We start from the raw sequence: 19,449 nt of genomic DNA on the forward strand, positions 1-19,449 counted from the left end.
GTATCCTGTGGGTGTGTTAGAGTCTTCTGTTAAGGTATGGAAACCTGGTAGAGTGTGTACACATAATTCAAAGGAAAAAAAAAGGCAAAACAAAAACCCCCCTTTTTCTGCTTCCGAGTTCTATGCTGAAATTATAATTCAGACCATTGACAAAAGGCAACTGACCTGATTAGAAGCAGGATTTCTTCCAGGAGTTTCTGCTGACTAAGGAAATAAGAGTTCAGGGCTGTTTAGCTCTGTGAAAAGTCCTCTGAGAAGCAGCCTGGGTTTAATTCTTCTAATGTGTGTTTGCTTTTGTTTCTGAATTCTAGTGCCAAACACGACGGAACCCGACTACAAATCCAAAGACTGGGTTTTCCTCAATTACACCTACAAGAGGTTTGAAGGGCTCACCCAGCGTGGCTCCATCCCTTCCTACATGAAAGCTGGGAAGTTGTGAAACAGAACACAGCCCCCCAAAGGAAATTGCAAACACAAACCTCAGGTAGCTGCATCACCAGGCCCGCTTGGCGTTAGTTATCAACACATCGACTCTGGTGCGCATCGATTTCACATGGAAATTCTACAGGATTAGGATTTCTAAGACTACTACAGGAATTAGTTGGCAGTGCCAGCTGGCTTTTTTTTTTTTTTTTGTCCTTTCCTTTTTTTTTTTTTTTTTTTAAATATTTGAATATTTTTGTTAACTTTATTATACAAAGGTACTGGAATAAAAGGAACGTGCATCGCTTTTCCTGCACTGCCTACGTGTGGATAACGGTTAATTATGCCTCTCTGTACTGTGGCTTTGTTTGTACTGTAAACCATCTAATCCACCAAGGAGGGAAACATATCATTTGATGCAGCATTGGTGTTGTACTGCTCAGCTGGTGGGGTTTAAATATGCAGTATAAAGAAAACTGTCCACATCTGCAAACCTCTCTGAGCAGTTGCTCAAGGGTGTTCCATTTGTGGTCTGCAGATCCCCCATGAGTGTAGCACATGGAATTATTTTAAATAGCAGTGTCCTCTGGGCCTCCTTGTGTCCTGTGTGCCCTCTCTTGCCCCGAGTGCAGGACTTTATCAGCCCTTTGTCATCATCCCTTTTGTCCCTTTTCCCACAGTGTGTGGCAGTGAGGCAGTTGCTGTGATCTGTTTAGTGGTATTTCTGCTTTAAATGATCATTGACAGTGTTGCTGTTAGAGGTCATGATGCCTGCTGGCAATTTCAGAAGAAAAAAGGAATCTGAATAAAAAGTATCAATATTTTTAGCAGAAGGGAAACACTCAGATAGGAAGTTTTGAGGGGATGGCAGAGTTTCCAAGACTGTATTTCTGCCTCTGCTCTAAAGCAGATCACCTTTGAGCTGCTCATAATTCAAACATTCTCTTTTCTCTGTGCAAAATGTGTTCCAGAGAAGTGATCAGATTGGTGCTTTTTCTTTTTTCCTCCCTGAGCACCTGCAGGCAGAAGGGATCCTGCTCTAACCTCTCCTGAATCACAGCCTCTGCTCACATAGAGGAAACTGAGTGTCCCACTAGATTCAGATCCTCCAGTGGGCTCCTTTTCTTCCAGGATCTCCACTTGGTATGGTCATGGGATTAGAAGGGATCAGCTGAGCCTGCAGCCCAATTTCCAGGGACCACCTAAATGTTCTTGTGGCCAGTCTGTAGGATGGTGACAACCTGACAGCGGAGCCAGGCGTCCTTTCCCAGGCAGAGGAAACAGAAGCAGAAATAACTCCATGTGCAGGCTCTGGTTTTGTTCATCAGCCCAGCAGCAGTTCAGGACTGCGTTGTACTCCCTGAGCAGTTTGCAATTATCTGGTCACTGGTGACTTTCTCTGCCTGTACTTACAGCTTATCTGCAGGGCTTTGAATCTGTCACAGTACAGCAGAGATCTCTGCTACCATTTTGTGGTCAGAAGAGATGTACAGCACTGAACAATTCCCCAGTGACTGAACAATCAGAGTCACTGTTGCTGTCTCCCTCCTCTGAACACCAGTGAGAGGCACCCTAACCTCTGCAGCCCCTTCTGAGTGGAGCACAGGATGTTTTGGCATACAGCAGGAAAGATTCCACTGGACAGACTTTTGTAGCAATATGGAAACTACTGTTATAAAGCCATTAGAGAAATATTTATTGCTGTTAGGCACTGTAGTGTCAGCTGTTCTGAATTATTTGTATGCTCTGAGAAACATACTGGGATGTTGATCTGTTGCATAAGAGCCCACTTGCCAGCAAGATTTCTCTGCATCAGTGCCTGTGATGGGCAGATATTCTTCCTTGATCTAGCCAGGATCCCTGATCCAGCCTTTCCTCCACGGTTTTGTCTCCCTTGAAGCATCTAATATCTGTTATTTATACCAAACAGTTTCAGTCTTCAGCTCCTCAAAGAGGGGTAGCCACTGCCTCAGGCCCATCCAGTATTGGAGCAAAGCTAAGCTGAGCTTCTGCCTGAATGCTTCACTGAGGTGGGAACAGCTCCTTCATCTCCCAGATTTGCTTCCCAGACCTTACACCAATTAACATCCCTGAACTGCTGTTGGGGCAAGGTCCTTAAAAATTCTCCAGTGTTGTTCTTAGCCTTGTCAGTGTGCTGAGGCTCAACCAGTGGCCATCCAAAGGCTGTAGGAAAACAATAACTCACTTAAATCTACCTTTCAGGCATTGTTCTGCCAGTGCCCCAACAGCTCCTGAGGCTTCTCAGGAAAGGAAATGCCTTTCCTAAGGCCTTGACTCCAAAACAGGGAAACTCAGGCAGGAAAAAAATCCTGAGATGCAAATTTGGCCTCAAAGGACACTGCTATTCAAAATACTTTTCATTGGTTTTAATTTCCAGTTTCATCCATGGGGCACCGTGTGCACTGGAATTGGAATTCCTGCAACCACCACCTTTCAGAAGAGCACAGTAACCCCATTAACATGACCTACAAACAAGTCTTTGCTCAAACTTGTTGAGACAAGCTCAGTTTCATGGAAACTGCAAATGCTCAATGATACTGGTGATTTTTTTTTTCCTGTGGGGCTTAAGGGAGGGTGGAGAAATACACACTTAATTTAAAGCTATCTATTGAACAATTATGTCTGTACATACTCATTGGTTTACAAACTCGGGAAAAAGCTCAACCCCTCTACTTGCAACACTAAAGATAATACTAATTTAAAACTGCAGATGATTAATCATATCAGTGCTCACATAGGAGTTATATCCATAAGGAAACAGCCTGCAGCCTATCTAGTATAAACTCCTGTATAGTGGTAGTTGAGTTTTTAAAATTTTTTTTGTAAACATGGCATTATTTTAATCAGTAAGTCAAGTTAAACAATATTAACTACTGCTTTTAGGATGATAGGGTTTTTTTTAAAGGTGTAACTGTGACACTGTACTAGATTAAAGAGAACAGGTTAATCTACACTGGCTTTCAAAAAAAAAAAAAGGAAGTGCAACATATCTTTAATTTTGTTATTTTTATCTGATTCCTCTGGAAGGTTGTGTTTTCCTTTGGCAACGTTTGTCACTGTGCCATTTATTTTTCTTATTCTTGGAGTACCAAAGATCCTGAAATGGCTTGATGATTGCAACCATGTGAAAATTAATTTTCTGGAAGTATGTTTTGTTAAACTTTTGTTAAAATGCTAAATTGTGTATGCATATTGTTATCAGAGGTTTGCTGGGATGTTTACCTATTCCAGCAGGGAAAACTTGAGTGCATCGATGGAAGTGAAGAGCCTGAATCCAAATTCGGGATTGGAATTCCCTGAAAGTGGGGAGGAAGCTTGGATTGGGAACTGCAGCTGAGCTTTTGCACTTCGTTCCATCTCCAATCAGCATGAGTGAGTGGCCTTAGGTACAGGACATCAGCAGCGGTTGTCTCATGTGCAAAAGGAGTTTAAAAAAAATTGCCAGCATTCAGAAATCAAATCTTGTTGATACTGCATTTGCACTGTTCAATTTGCCTTGCTGGAGAGTTATAGAAGTGTTATTTTTATAGGTCAGTTGTTCCCCACCTGAGCCGTTGGAGACAGTCTGGGATAAGGGCACCTGCCAGGGGGAGTTCAGGCAGGGGGCACCAGGAGTGGGCACCAGGAACAGCACACAGCTCTGCTGTCAGCTCCTTCCCCAGGGCTGACATTCCTCCTGTGCCCAGCAAGCAGGGAATGCTGCAGTCTAGCCCAGGTAATGCTTAGGAAGTGCTCTCACTTTCTCAATAACACAAGTAATTGCAGGCGTTGTAACACACTGAACCTTGTCCTTTACTGTTGGGATCTCACAGCAGCTCGTTCTTGGAGTCAAAATGCAACTGCTATATTTTTCCTAGACTGTTTCATTAGTTGTGATTGGGAAAGTTACATAGAAGCATTATAAAGATTTATATGAGGCTTTTTACAGCATTTGAAAATAAAAGTAGCATTCTTTTTGTAAAGTTGCAGTTTTTGTTTCTTTCACCCCAGTGTACTGGATTTCTTTTCTGGAATGGGAGACATCTAAAGAATTGAGATCCTATTTTGTGGATTCTCATCTTGAATTCCATGGACAACAAAACACCCCAGTGTGGTTACACTCAATCAGAAAGTAGAAAAAGCAAATATTGTTTGACTTGGCCCACCTGCAGTCACATGAAGAAGCTACTTCTCAAATGGTTACTGATCTTGTCCAGAATCTTACCTTCCTCATAGGCTGTAATTTATCCAGGAAAGGCTGTCAGGGCCAGTTGTGTCCTTTGATCCACTATAGAACCCTTTCTGTCCTACTGTTCCACTTTCCCTGCCAAGTTCAGAGCAGCAGCAGCAGAAGCACTGAAAGTTGTGTAAAAAGATGATCAGAGTGGAGCAGCTAAAAGTCAAAGAGAAGTGAGCAGACACTGCCTGGCCTTGTATGGAGCCCTCCTGAGAAGAACAAGAGGCTTCCCTCCCACCACTCCAGAACTGCTGCTCTCAATAAAGGTAAAAATGCAACCAAATTTTGCAAATTCTATTTAGGATCACCCTTTTCTTCCCTTGACTGTGCATGATTGTATGGCAGAGCTACTCATCATAAGGAAATATAGGTTTAGTTCTTTACCTCCTTGCATTACCAAATTAGATATTCCTCAGAAAAAGCACTTGAATGGCAAATATGAGGGCTATGCCTTCAAGCACGGGTAAATCTCTTTTTAAATCTTATCTGAGTTTAGGGTTTATAAGACATACTGCAAATATCTACATTTTTCATTTCTTTGTTCTTGTACAAAGTGTGCCTAGTACCTAAGCAAAACAACATGCTTTGGACAATAAAAGGCTTTTTCTGACAATCTTCCTAAGGAGGGAGAAGGGAGGAATAGCCGAAACTGTCTGTCTTGGGAGTGGGGACAATAGTGGCTCCCAGCTCTGGACTAGGCAAGGATATATTTGCAGTTCAGGAAGTGCTTAATGTATTTGGAAATGTAGAAGGCTGTCAGGCATTGGAAGGGGTTGCCCAGGGAAGTTTGGAGTCCCCATCCCTGGAGGTTTTCAAGGAAGGACTGGATGTGGCACTCAGTGCTCTGGTCTCGGTGACAAGGTGGGTCACAAGTTGGACCCAACAATCATGGAGGTCTTTTCCAACACCCTTCATGGTTCTGTGATTTCATTTCTCTAGGGTAATGTGATTCATCACACGTGTAAGTTTTAAGTATTGGAGAGGTACTAAAATGCCTCTCCCACAGCTGAATTTCCCAGGTGAAAGCAGGTTCTAAGGATGGATGCCGGCCCTGTTCCTTGTGAGCCACGCTGGATTCAGCTGTGCCAGGCTCTGCAGCATGGAATGCCTGCTCCTAAAATCCACCAGGTTTCCTGTGCTTTAATATTGGGACAGCTGAAGGGCAAATTAGTGTGTCTGTCACACACTGAACTGGCACCAGGGTTTGGACACTTCATCACTCAGGAACACTGCTGCAGTGGGCGTGACAGGAAATTAATCTCTCCAACACAGAGGGAGCTCATCCCTGCTGCCTCCTGCTCCTCCCAGTGCCACTCCTCAGGTTATCTGAGCCCTTGGAGGTCCCTGTTCCTGGGGTAGATGGGGAACACAGACTTCAATCTCCTTGTGCTGAGGAGGGAATGAGCACAGGGTTCTCCTTTCCCAACCAAGCAAAGCTCTGCTAGGAACAGTTTGTTTCGGATCTGAACTGACCCTCAGTGCCGCATCTTGTTTCTGTACCAGCTGCTTTAATCTGTTTCTAGTGAGCCACCATCTGCTGCAGCTTCTCGTCCTCCAGGAATACATGCTGGCTCTCCATGCTGTCCCCAGGCAGTTCACTTCACTGGCAGCATCTCCTTCCCCTCCGGGTGCCTCTGCCCATCCTCCCCGCTCCAAAGACAAAATCTTTGCCCTTGCCTCTACATTTCCTGCCCTTGAATTGAAGGAGGAGGGCAGCTCATCTGTAGAGTGAGCGCTGAGCTCTTAAAATTGTTGTGTAAAAGTGTAACCACAGCCCCTGCTCCACATCTTGCAAGAGAGACTGCAGCTACAGAGAGAGTGTTACAGACACATGGAAGTAACACCACTCCTTCCTGCATTCCAAAGCTGTGTGCAGAATCTGCCCCCAGTGTGGGGCTGGGAGATGGAGGTGAAGGAGCTCCAACAGGAGGCACATGCCAAGATATTCCCCCCAACCTCGTCCAGGCACGTGCAGCCATGCACAAAACCGACTGGAAATGGGAGCAGTGATTTACTGGGAGTGCAAAACTGTAACAGCTTTGGACACTTCATTTCAGTTCTACTTCTGACTTCACTGTCTCTATTTAATACTAGGGGATGATCATATATAAACGTCAGTGACTTTTTTGATCAGGACAGGGTGAAATCACTGGCAATCTAGACACACACGTCAAGATTTCAGTCCAGCAGGCTTTCTTTGAGGTCTCATCCAACTCCCATTGACGTCAGCAGAAGATCCCTATCTAAAGCCCAAAGAAACCAGGAACAAGGATGGTTTTCAAAGCAAACTGGTTGCTGATGCCATGCTTTGGTGTTCCTTACAAATGAGACAAAAAGATTTCACTATTTATACAACTCAGCTGGTTGAAAAGCAGTGTGTGGAGAGGAGGCCTTTTGGCTTCAAACACACCAGTGAGAAACTCGCATGGCACTTCTGATGTTAAACAGGACTATATTACCTGGTTTTTAATAACCAAAATCAAACTAATGTCTTGAGGAAACTTGGCAAAACGTACAATTTATTTAAATGCCACTTTTAGGCTCTCATTAGGCATTCAGAAACTACCAGTTTCTGCCATGAATAAAAAGGCTATTTCAAAACTGAAGATTATTTTGTTTTTAAATCAGAAGTGGCACTGTCAAATTGAGAGACTTTGGGGTAAGAGATTTACAAGCAAGTGTATTATTTTGTGGGCAAGAACCTTGCAAGGACTCCAAAATTAAGCAGGCACTTTGGAAAATGTTAATCCTTTTGACTGCCTTTAATTTTGTTAGAAAATCACACACTAAATTGCCATCCTGCTGGCTCCAATACAGAGATTAGAGAGGAGGAGCCAGCAGAATTCAATGTTCTTCTCAAGCTAGACTTGTTTCATCCTGAAAGGAATTTGTCATGATTCCCAGATGTCCAAGGCCAGAGTATATCTCTGTCACAATCCAGTTGGATACTGCAGAACACAGCACAGTCCGTTGCTAGTGAAGCCTAATTTTTTACTTCTTCTTCTTTTTTTTTTTTTTTTTTGGTGCTGTTTTTTGCCTCTTTGAGGGGCTTCCATAGTAATTATTAAGCACAAACAATTTAAAAGAGCTTATTTTTACTACTGGCCAATGACAGTATGATTATGCTATTTATATAATTTTTAAAGCTCAAGAGTCTCTGATTTGGGGAAGAAATATTGCTTTAAAGTGACACCAGATTTTACCAATACATAGACACAGAATTTGTAGCAAAGTCAGTAAATTGCTTGTGGTGCCCTTAAAAGTAATCCGGTGACCTTCAAGCAGAATACAAATAACAGACTGAAATAGATTTTTAAAAAAAGATTAATTTTTGTAACTAGTTAACTTGTTCATATGTCCTCTACAAAACCACACTTGATTCCGTACTTTCAGCCATATAAGACCACAGTGGGAGGGGAAACCATAAACATTTGTGTTCTGGGAGAGAAGCTAATGAAAAATCTCTGTTTGTACTTATAAAGCTGAGATACTTCAGTTTCCTGCTATTAAGTTTCAGCAGAAAAAAGTTCCCTGGCTTGCCCTGAGCAGTCACCCAGGGGTGTTTTTGTGAGAAGTAACAAAAGTCACCCTAATAATGGAGAGTGACTCCCAGTGTTCCTTCTCCCAGGTCTCATCAGTGAGGTGTGTGTGGGGCCAGCTTGGCCCCAGCAAATACACAAAGAAATCCACATCACTGGGACAGCATGTCCCATGTCCTGGGAAACAGCTGAGACATGCTATGGATGTGACCGAAGAGGAAAAAAGGAGGAATAATACAGACACTTTAACTGCTCAGTCTCAGGCTATTATTTAATTGCCCTAAGATCTGATTGTTATTTTTACCCCTTTAGCACGTTGTTGTATAAGTTGTTTGGAGAAAAGAGGCTATCTGTGGCTTACATAAAGCGTTCTGTTCCCTATTTTATTGCTGAAAGCAACTCAAGAGAAAGTGCTCACCTTAAAATGGGGCAAAAATATCAAGTGTGGCCTACTCAAAATCAGTGCCTTACATAAACTGGGATCCTGCTCTGCCAAGACTGGAGGCAAACTGTGCTATAAACACCAGTTACTGTCATGTATTAAAGGTTCAGTGAAAAGCCCAGTTATCACCTTTGAATAAGAAACGAGTATAATAAATGATATCTCAGATCTGTGCTAATGATCTGGCAGCCCTTTAAGTTTGTAGGAATTATCCAAGTGCTGGCTGACATGACACTGACCATGGAGGAGGAACACAACAGGCAGAAATACTGCCAAGAGACTGATCTGATTTTCTGACCAAGTGCCAAAAACTTCTGCAGTGAATTGCAACTGCACTAAAAAATATGAAACAAAATGTGAATCAGGTACAGTAGTTCTGTTTCTAGTGAGTCAGTTAAAAAAAAAAACCCAAAGATTTTAAGTGTCCTCATTAATGTTCCCATGTGGAGAGACTTTGTATTTAATAGCTGTTTAGCTATTAAGCTTGTTAAAACAGTTTCAGGAAACTATTTAAATGTTTAACTCATTGAACTTTATTACAACAGCCATCTTCACTTTTCTGTGGTTCCTGAGTCCCTGAAACATTTTCAGTCAGTGTGGCTGACTCACTTCTGAAATCCCCTTAGCATTTGGGTGTCCACTGATGATGAAAACCTGGAGGAGGGAGCTCCCAGCTTCAAAACTGGGGCAAGACAACATTTCAGCAGGACAAAAGATGACATTTAAGCTTCCTGGGAATAAATCCTTAGAAAAACTTCTCAGTATCAGTTGTGGTTTATGAATAAAATAAATGTGCATTAATGCTAGCAGTTTTCTCAAAGACAGCAACAGCATCTTAACTGATTTTTAGCCCTACCTTCTGTTTTTTATTTCATTTAGGGCAGAAAGGGTTTGTAATTCCTTCTGTTCAATGCAAACTCTGCAAGACCAGCTGAACACATCATGATGGAGATATACATATATATATATATATATATATATATAGTTGCAGTAGTAACAAAATCTCTAAAATGAAAAGTGTGCATTGAGACTGTCACAGAAGTACCATGGGATTTCTTCAGCAGCATTCACAGCTGGGAGCCATGATTCCCTGGCCTCTTCCCTGGAATATTCTGTCAGAGCCATGCACCCACTCCTTCCACGTGCTCTAACCCTTGGACTCTGCCACAGGCAAGATGCTGAGCTGCCCGCTCCCACACAGACAAGGAGCTTCCACATCAGATGGGAAATGTGCTGGGAGCTTCCAATTATAAAAGATGTCATGAATGGAGTTCAGGATTGCATCTGAGGAACCATCCTCAAGATTATAGTTTGGAGTTTGGACAAGTGAATTCTGCCTACATCTCTGAAAGCTATGAAGGAAACACATCCTTGTTTTCTGGTTGGGTTTTTTCCCCCCAACTCTACCTAACTAGGTGAGTTGCTGATTTCCCACATTACATAAAATTCATAGGTATTCAAATGCATTTGGCTCACAGTGTTTTGTCAGGATTCACTTTCTCAAGCCCTTAGAATCACAGAATCATTTTGCTTGGAGAAGACCCTGGAGATCACTGAGTTTCATCAAGTCGCAGCAGTGCCAAATCCATCACTAAACCACATCCCCTAGTGCCACGTCCACACATGCCTTAAATACCTCTGGGGTTGGTAACTCCACCACTTTTCTGACAGAGTTTTCTAATTCTTCAATGAAGAATTTTGTCCTAATATTTAATCTAAACCTTCCCTTGCACAGGTTGAGGCTGCTCCCTCTCATCCTATTGCTTTTTACTTGGGAGAAGAGACTGATCCCAATTGCCTTTTCATGTGTATTTTGTCACATTTTCTTACTCACTTTTAGCAAAGGATGTTTTTATCTAGAGTCTGCCCCCAGATCTGAAAAAACTGATTCCTTGTCTGCAGCTCTAAAGACATAAATTTTAACTTAGATAGTGGCCACTAGAACTGATGATGAAAGAACATAATATCCTTTGCAAAATATTACAGCTACTCTTGCCAGCTCCACAGGATCCCCATTAATAATAAGAGACAGGGGAAAGCCCCCAGAACAGTGGGAGAAGAACACCTGCAGAAAGAGTTTCCTCCACACACATGTCACCAGCTCTTCAGCTCTGGCCTCACTGGTGAGCAATACCACCTGTACTTTAGGTTCCCTCGTGCCTGAGTGCATAGAATCATGGAATATCCTGAATTGGAAGGATCACTAAAGTCCAACCCCTGGCCCTGCACAGACCCCCCAACAATCCCACCCTGTGCATCCCTGAGAGCGCTGTCCAAACACTCGTGGAGCTCTGGCAGCCCTGGGGCCGTGATCGTCCCTGGGGAGCCTGTTCAGTGCCCCAGCACCCTCTGGGGGAAGAACCTTTCCCTGATATCCACCCTGACCCTACCCTGACACAGCCCCAGCCGTGCCCTCGGTTCCTGTCCCTGGTCACACAGAGCAGCGATCAGGGCCTGCCCCTCCTCTTCCCCTTGTGAGGATGCTGCAGAGCTGCTGTGAGCTCTGACCTCAGTCTGCTCTTCTCCAGCTGAACAGACCAAGTGCCCTCAGCTGCTCTGTGTGTGGCTTCACCTCCAGGCCCTTCAGCATCATTTCCATAACCTTACTTTGGGCATTCTCTGAGAGCTTTAGATTTTTCCTATATTGCAGTGCCCCAACAGAGAGAAGCAGCACCTGTGCAGCCCATGGAGATGGCACAGGTCAGGACTTGTGTGCTTGAGCAAAAGCCTCTTCTGTCACAGCTGCAAGTGGAACTGAGTGGGCACAAGCTGCAGCAACACGGGGCAGGACAGGGACAGAGGCTCTGTCTTGTGGAGGAGGCACTGCTGAGGTCCATTTGTGTTGTAGAGGTTTCATTTCATTTCATAGACTGGTTCTAGTGGGATCTGCTGGAGGGAAGGGATGCCTGGGAATAGCTGGAACACGCTACTCTTTTACAGGGGCACCTTGAGGTCTTTGTGCTCAAGGAACACCCCTTGCTCATACCAGCACTCCAGGGTGTGAACCAGAGCATGACAGGCAAATTCACTTCAGAAGTGTGCTCCTGGTACTGCCACAAACCAGCTACAGCTCTGCTAACACACTGCAGCACACTCATGAAAGTTGTCCCTATTTTATGCTACTTTTCACTGATGGATGGAACTGCTCTCTGACCACTCACAGAGGCCTCTGCCAACCAAAACTATTCCAAGATCCTGATGCTTCCTCAAATGAAGCATCCTCTGTACAGCACCCACAGAAAGGAACACCAGCCCTGCCCAGCCCAGGGACACAGGCAGGGTGCCAGCCCAAGTGTTGCAAAATGGGAAATACGTCAAGATTATCTTAAATCAGGACATTCCTTCATGTAAGATCTCTGGATATTTCCAAGCCTAACCAACAAGAATGGAGATCTAACCAGTGGAAGAGGCAGCTGCCAGCATCCCTTACTCAAGGACAACCTAGAACTAACATGTTTTAAGGATTAACATACTAACATGTAGTAAATCAGTGTTGATGTATGTCTGTGTATACATTGTTAACTTGGCAAAATACTCCAGGTCGATCACGTCTGTATGTCAAAAAGACCCTGCCCAGGGGAAGACATGCATAGAAGTCGGCCGCATGGAAACTTACATGGAAAATCCTAAACAATCCTAAAAGAGTTGCTGTGCTTAGAAAGTTTCTCTGAATTTCCGTATATAAATAATGGCACGAAAAGTCCGGCGGTAGTGCTCTATTTGCGGTATCACCACAGAGCACCCAGGCTCGGACAGCTCTGAATCAAGCCATCGGTGTTCTGAATTAAGCCACCGGTGTGTCTCTCGAGTGATTGCCTTTCACTGCACTTGTCACTGCAGCTCTTGGGTCGCTGCACGCCGAAGATCGAACCCGACCAGCGGGGGCACCGTGAGGGGACGGCGGCGCCACCATTCCGGCACATCTCGCGAGAGGCGGCGCGGGCCCGGGGCGGGACCATGGCGGGGCGGGGGCGCTGAGGGGCGGCCGGCGGGGCAGCCCGCGGTCCCTCCCCGGCGCCCGCGGCTCCTCCTCTGCTCACCTCAGCTCACCCCCTGCATGCCGGCGGTGCCGGGGGCGCTGTGGAGCGGGGCAGGGGCCGCCCGCCATGGCCGAAGCCGGAGCGGGAAGCGCCGAGGGCGCCGAGGAGGAGCAGCGGGCGGCGGAAGGTGGGAGCGGGTCCGCTCGAGGAGCGGGCGGTGGGCGCCCCGTCTCCCTCTCCCTTCTCGCGCGTTGCTCCGCGCGTGGGGGGCGATGGCGGGCGCCGTGTGTAGGGTGTGTCTGCCTGTTTGTGTCTGTCTGTCCGTCTGTCTGTCCGCCTCGGTGATGTGGCACGGGCGGGTGTTGTTGTGCGGCTGGTGCCCGTGGGGCACTGCCGTCTTTCCGTGAGGGCGCTCGGGGCCGGTCCTGTGTCCGGTCCCGCTTCGGGGCCGCTCGCGTTTATGGCTAATTCCCGCTGGGCGCTCCTGGCTCGCTGCTCCCGCTCGGTGGAGTTCAATGGAGATACCTGGAGCGCCCACACGGAAACAGAATCACCGAATGGGGTTGGAAAAGACCTCCGGAGGTGGTCCAGCCCACCCCCGTGCCAAGGCAGGGTCACCTGGAGCAGGTGACACAGGAGCGTGTCCGGGTGGGTCTGGAATGTCCCTGGAGAGGGAGACTCCAGGCCCTCCCTGGGCAGCTGTTCCAGGGCTCTGCCACCCTCCGTGTGCAGATGTTCTTCCTCAGGCTGAGGTGGAACTTCTTGTGTTTAGTTTGTCCATTGCTCCTTGTCCTGTCACTGGGCAGCAGTGAAAAGAGCCTGGCGCCATTCTCTTGGCATCAGCCTGTGTAATGGTCACTGTGCTCTATTGCTGTGACAGATGTGTCATCGTACTGATGCGATGTGCACTAAAAATCTGGGGGGTTTTGGGGTTTTTTTTTTTTGGTTTTTTTTAAACTAAGTTTGTAGTTCTCTGTTTCTGGTACACACGTAGCCTTGCATTCCTAAAACTCTAGTATGATTTTTTTTTTTTTTTTTTTTGGTAGGTAAACATAATTTAGTATTTTAGGTATAGTGATTCTGGCTTTTCTCTGTGTGTGTATGTGTGCCCACGCTTGTATGGCGACCAAGGTTTGATCTTTCCATGTTTTTAATCATAAGTTTCTGATACTAAATCAAGGCTGGTTGTAAACCACCAGCTGCTGCTCGTGTTCCTGTTTGGAAACGAGTAGAAGGGAGCGTTTTGCACGGGGTGTGGGGAAACACAAATGGTCCAATCCCTCCTGAGCCATCACTGCAACTCTGTGTAGTTAGCACCAATTCTTCTAGGTTTAGTAGTTGTTTTCTAAATGCCTCTTGGGTTATGTGTGCTTTAATGTATGTGGGGATCCTTGTTGTCTCAAATCCTTGAGGTGTTTCTGTCTGTGCTGCTTGATTGTTTAAATACTGTTGTAAAATTTTGTGGCAAATTGTGTAGTGTTTGAAAACAAGGTGGTGGTGGCAGCCGGGTTTTTTTGGTAGCGTTTTTGCAGTCTGCTCAACTGTGCTTAAAACTTAAGATTTATTGTTTCTGTAGCATGCATATACTGAAAGGAGAGAAAATCATCAAAATGAAGAAACCTGTAAATGCACAGGCATTTCCATTTACAAGTAGATTTGGGAAATCAGTGAACCATAGGTTTTCACGTTTTATTGTGAGATAAACCCCCATCCCTGCTTTCTTCTGCTGCCTATGTTTATACCTGTTCTTTAAGTGGATTTTAAAGAAACAAGTTTTGGGTTTCTTTGTTTGTAAGACAAAAGTATCTTAGTTGTTTGTGGGATATGGCCATACTAAACTTACTTGCCTAGTAGTTTTTAGGGTGGGTTTTTTTTTCACTTGAGTATACGCCTTATTGTTGGTACATTTGCACATTATGAAAGACAACCACTAAACAGGTCATTTCACATCTAGGAATCAAATTCATTGTAAGAAGAAATAATTTGGTGGGTGATTTTGGAAGTGAATCATTGTGAACTTTTGAAAATTCCCTGTTTGGACTGCAGGGCCAGGTAAAACCATGGAAGTTCTGCAGCTGACTTGATAAGACTCAGCATTTTTCAATCATATGATTCTGAAACTGACAAGAAAACAATTGTCCACCATTCTTCTAGGAGTGTATATTTGGAGAGGATTTGTGGTTTGTTTTTTGTCTGTTGCTTTTTTTTTCCCAGAAATGAGCTATGATATATGAGACTCCCGATTCCTATCAGTGCTTTCTACCTGGTGTGAACATGAAAGTGCTTGGGAAAACAGGGTACCCTTTCCAGGCCTTGGGGAGGATCTTTTCATTAGCTGGTTCCTGCCTTATTTTATTTTTTAATACACTGATAATTTGGCCAAATATTTTGTGTTTGAAATCTATTAAGTAAACAGAAAAAATCTGGTAAGTTGTGATTCTTGACTGCTTCTCTTCCAGGTGATGAAAATGAGTAAAAATAGATGCAGAGAGTAATCAGTTGCTTGTGTTATTATTTGATTTAAATGTATGTAATTCAGAGTATTTTAAGTTTTTCCTTTTTTCATTTTGTGAGATTAAAACGAAATCCAGTGTTCTTAACATAGAAGAGTTTATTCTCTGGATAGTGTTGTTCATAAGATAATTTAATTACTGAATTCTCTGTATCTTGTTCCTGCATTACACATGCTTATAAAGTTTGGGGAAAGAATAAGCTGCTTTAATCCATACATTTCTACTGTTTTCAGAACTTCATTCCAAAGATTGTTGTCCCAGCTTTCAGTAAGAGGTACTGTCAGTGATGAGCTTGATGCCAGAGTTGCTGTTAGTAAGTTTGAAATTGCTTTTCATGGCCTGTTTTAGAGGTCTAAAATAAATCAATTCAAAGAATTTTTAGTACAACTCTTAGCTAGGTGTAGAAAATATGGTTCTTTGTTGTATAGGTGTTCAGATGTGTAGGACCTTGAGCTGATGTCGCAGCACCTGTAACTTTCTTTCTCACACACTCCTGTACATGTGTAGGCTGTGTGTGTCACTGTCACACTCTAATGAATATCTGCAGCAAGAATTCATTAAAATAAACTAAAAGTTTTGAAATTTAACTCCATAGTAAAATAAAACAATTTACATGGTGCAGAGTTATTTGCCTCTGACAGTGTGAAGCCATTCCCCCTTGTCCTGTCACTCCAGGCCCTTGTCAAGAGTCTCTCTCCATCTTTCCTCTGGGTTTCCTTCAGGCACTGCAAGGTCACAATGAGATCACCCCAAAGCCTTCTCCTCTCCAGGCTGAACAATCCCAATTCCCTCAGCCTTTCCTCACACCAGAGCTGTTTCGTCTCACATCTTAAAAAAAAAAACCCCAAACCCAAGCAAACAAAAAAAAGCAAGGAAAAAAAACCCCCAAGCAAACAAACAAAAAAAAACCCCACTAAACCCCCCCCCCCCCCCCAAAAAAAAAATAAACCATCAGAAAACTATGTTGATTGTGACAGAACTTTACAGTCTAAAAGGAACTGCTCTGGCTGGGCTGCACAACCCTCAGGTTCACACTTCACACTCGCTTCTGCCAGAATTTGGAGTTCTTTAAAATTGACAGAGCTCAGATTCATAGCTGGAGGGTTTTGTGCATACCACATACATACCTTTGAAAAATACACATTTTAGTAGTCTGTGGTATCCGTGATCTTAGAAATCTGAACTCAAAGCAGCCTCTTTCTTCTCCTTTGCTTTGAAAGTGTTTCAAAATAGGAAGCTGGATTAAAAGTTCCTTATTTTTGGAAAGGTTGTGCCAGTGTTAACACATTATTAATTTAGTTAGCTGCAGAGCTGCCACATTTCTGCAAGTCTCACTTATTCCCAGACTATGGGAAGTGTCTCCATAAGCTTTATAAATGTACTTCTTTAATGATATTTTATTTCAAGCCCATTTTACTGTAATATCTTGGTAGCTGAATTTGTATGCTTTTTTTTTAAACTGGCTAATAAATGAGGGCTGACTGACAGCTCTTTTAATAAATTTATTAATACTACATGATTTGTATCTTCCTGCTGATTTTTGGAGTGCTAATATGTATCCTGCAAACCTAGACAGAAAAGCTACCCCTGCTAGGGGTGAGTGGTCTTGAGGTAGTGCATAATTAGGCCAATAATTTGGAAAACATGTCTTGGGCTTGAACTTGTTACATGTGATGCAAACAGGTGCTGTCTGTGGCTCTTATGTTTTTAAGAGTTGTGGGTTATTTCTGTACTTGGGGTCGGGTTTATCTCGCTTATCTTTAGATGTCCAAGTCTGAGGCAGTTCCTTTGGTCCCTGTGTAATTACTGACTAGAGATAGGCACTCTTGGGCTGTATCTCATCAAACCAACTGGAGGAATCTATTTTAGATTGAGATGAATCACCCTAGAACTGTTTTATTTCATCTAGCCAAATGTAGGAATCTATTCTGGGAAGAGATGAATCATCCTAGAAATGTCTTCCTCCCTCCAAGAGGGACCAGAATGGCTATTTCAGATGTGGACATCATTGTGGGTTCAGATGAATCTCACCTTTTATGGCGGATGGAGTTTGGCCATAAACTTTTCTAAAAGTTTGTGTTTGCTTAGGAATTGAAAACCTTAAAACTGTTGGTAGTGAAAACAGCTCAGGAATATGGCATGGGATTAGAAAATATTATTGTCGGTAATTGTAAAAATGTGGCGTCTCCCAAGCCTTGTTTATGAATGCATTGCATGGGATTGACACAAACTTTGCTGACACAGGAATATGGCTGATTTTGTCTTTGTATCTCCCCAAAAACAGCAGTGTCATGCAGCTCCTTGGCAGTTGTTCCCTTCTTTGCCAGCACCTTGGGGACTCTAATTATTATTTCTTGTCCATGTAGAAAAAAACACAAGAGTAGGGGATGTTCTTGTTATGAGAAATATGTATTGATAATCATCCCTTAAATATTTTGTTTGCCCGGTTATGAAATACACTAAAATGAGTGTTCAACTAACAGTTTTTTCATTTCACATACACTTACTTGTGAAGGAGCTGTTCTTCATATGTGTTTGTACTGTTTGGATGGTCTTTGCTTTTTGCTTTTTCGGAGAGGGAATAATTCCAGTGGAGGAATTCCTGTATTATTCTCATTATTTTAATCTGTCTCAATGTGCATAATATGCTTTAAAAATATTTTTGATTTGTAATATAAATAAGCATATAGGCTTAATGCTGAGAGACAGACAGTTTATAACAGACATGTATTTGAGGAACTGTTCACTTGCCATTAAAATCTGGTTATCAGTATTGCAGGGCATTAGCAATGGAATGAACAGTAATAAAAATGTCATTTCTCAGTTGGAACTTTATTTGGCTTGCAGACCACACTAGTGGTGGTCTGTTACTCACTAGTGTGAGTAACAGCCTTTAGGGTGGTCTAACAAAACATCTCTAGTTGACTTAAACTGTTTCTAGTAGTTTTGGAATTCACTAATGATTTTGGTTTTATAGAAACATCAACTTGTTATAAAGCTTGCTCTTTCTGGATATTATTTCTCATGAAGCAAGCATACTATGAAATTGGGAATTATTTCAGTTTGCTTCATGTGTGTTTAGAGGTGTTTGTTGTGATGCCAGTGGTATGAAAATATTCACAAAAAAATGCAATAAATTCAGCCGGGTGCTCAAATGACAGGTGAAAATCCAATCCAACTTTTTCTGATCATAGAAGCCCATCCTGGTTATTGGGGTACATTCTAGACCAAGTGTTGTAGCCAGAGAGGGAAAGAAATCTTTCATCACAGCCTACACAAGGTTGGGACACTCCAGGGAGAGAGTGAGCACCCTGGAATCACCCAGTATCATAATGGTGGCTGTTATGGAGCCCTCAGAGGATATTTTCCATCACTCTTCTTGACTTCTCAAAGCTGCCTTGGCTTTAGGAGCTGTTTCTGCCTAGTTCTTGCTCAGTGAGTGATAGGTATTAAAAAGATTTGCTCACTTCTGTTAAACTCCACATAATCACTGTTCATCTATGCTTGGTTGTTGTTCTGAAGCTTTAAATTTATTTCTCTATTTTCTTTTGCATTGTTGATGGGGGTTTGGCTTTGGTTCATGGATTTTTTTTAAAGAAAATATATATATATATAAATATAAAATCTATAAGCTGCATGCTGAGCATGTCAGGGATCAGTACAGATTCTTAACCTTATACGTTTGTCCAAGATCAGCCACCCATCATACTGGCATTTAGTTTGTCCCAGGGATAGTGTTAAGGATTCAATTTATCACCTAATAATTGTAGTGTAGAAGTTCTTAATAGGTCACTGTTACTGGTAATCTGAATATATTTTATTTTCTCACTTAAGAATAACAAAAATGGGCGTTGTTAATGAAGGTAGAAGAGATAAGTATTCAGAAATTGTTGTTTGGATAGGAGGAAAAAATCCTAGTTGTTTAATAATATTGAAGATAAATTGGAAAACCTGTAAAAGAGGCCTTGGATTTTGTTCCTTTAAAGGGAAGTGTTTGGAAAGCAGGCTGGCCATCTGTGTGCAGAGCAGTATTTAGGTCAGTGGGTCTGTGCTGTCCTGCTTTGTTCCAGGACGAAAGGATCTGTTGTGCTGAAGGCATTCTGGTCTTGGAACCATGTAGGTTGCTGTTTAGTAAGTACTCTTTTATGAATATTCATCAAGACTGATTATACTTCAATAGCTTAATCAGGAATTATAGGATGCTGTGACCTGGGCAAATTAAATCTGCTCCTTTTAAATAAACAGTTCCTTTGGATCTGTCAGCATTTTTTGTTTGTTTTGGAATTGTGTTAGTAACAGAAATATAAAATGAGAC

The 19,449-nt window shown here is 43.1% G+C and overlaps 2 protein-coding genes across 6 annotated transcripts in view; both read left to right on the plus strand.

Annotated features, from left to right (window-relative positions):
- Positions 1 to 4,406, plus strand: part of STK38L (serine/threonine kinase 38 like) — a 46,244-nt gene extending 41,838 nt beyond the window's left edge. For all 5 annotated transcript variants that reach the window (XM_059846058.1, XM_059846059.1, XM_059846061.1 and 2 more), the window contains exon 14: positions 312 to 4,406. In XM_059846058.1, coding sequence (XP_059702041.1) covers positions 312 to 439 — 128 coding nt within the window. In that variant the 3' untranslated portion in view covers positions 440 to 4,406. The remainder of the gene's footprint in view (positions 1 to 311) is intronic.
- Positions 4,407 to 12,568: 8,162 nt separating this feature from the next.
- Positions 12,569 to 19,449, plus strand: part of BMAL2 (basic helix-loop-helix ARNT like 2) — a 32,140-nt gene continuing 25,259 nt past the window's right edge. Inside the window, 4 exon segments of the mRNA XM_059846062.1 lie at positions 12,569 to 12,604; positions 12,606 to 12,693; positions 12,696 to 12,731; positions 12,734 to 12,808. Of these exon segments, the coding sequence (XP_059702045.1) occupies positions 12,599 to 12,604; positions 12,606 to 12,693; positions 12,696 to 12,731; positions 12,734 to 12,808 (205 nt within the window). The 5' untranslated portion in view covers positions 12,569 to 12,598.

The sequence above is a fragment of the Haemorhous mexicanus genome, chromosome 5 (assembly GCF_027477595.1).
Source record: "Haemorhous mexicanus isolate bHaeMex1 chromosome 5, bHaeMex1.pri, whole genome shotgun sequence".
Classification (NCBI taxonomy): Eukaryota; Metazoa; Chordata; class Aves; order Passeriformes; family Fringillidae; genus Haemorhous; species Haemorhous mexicanus.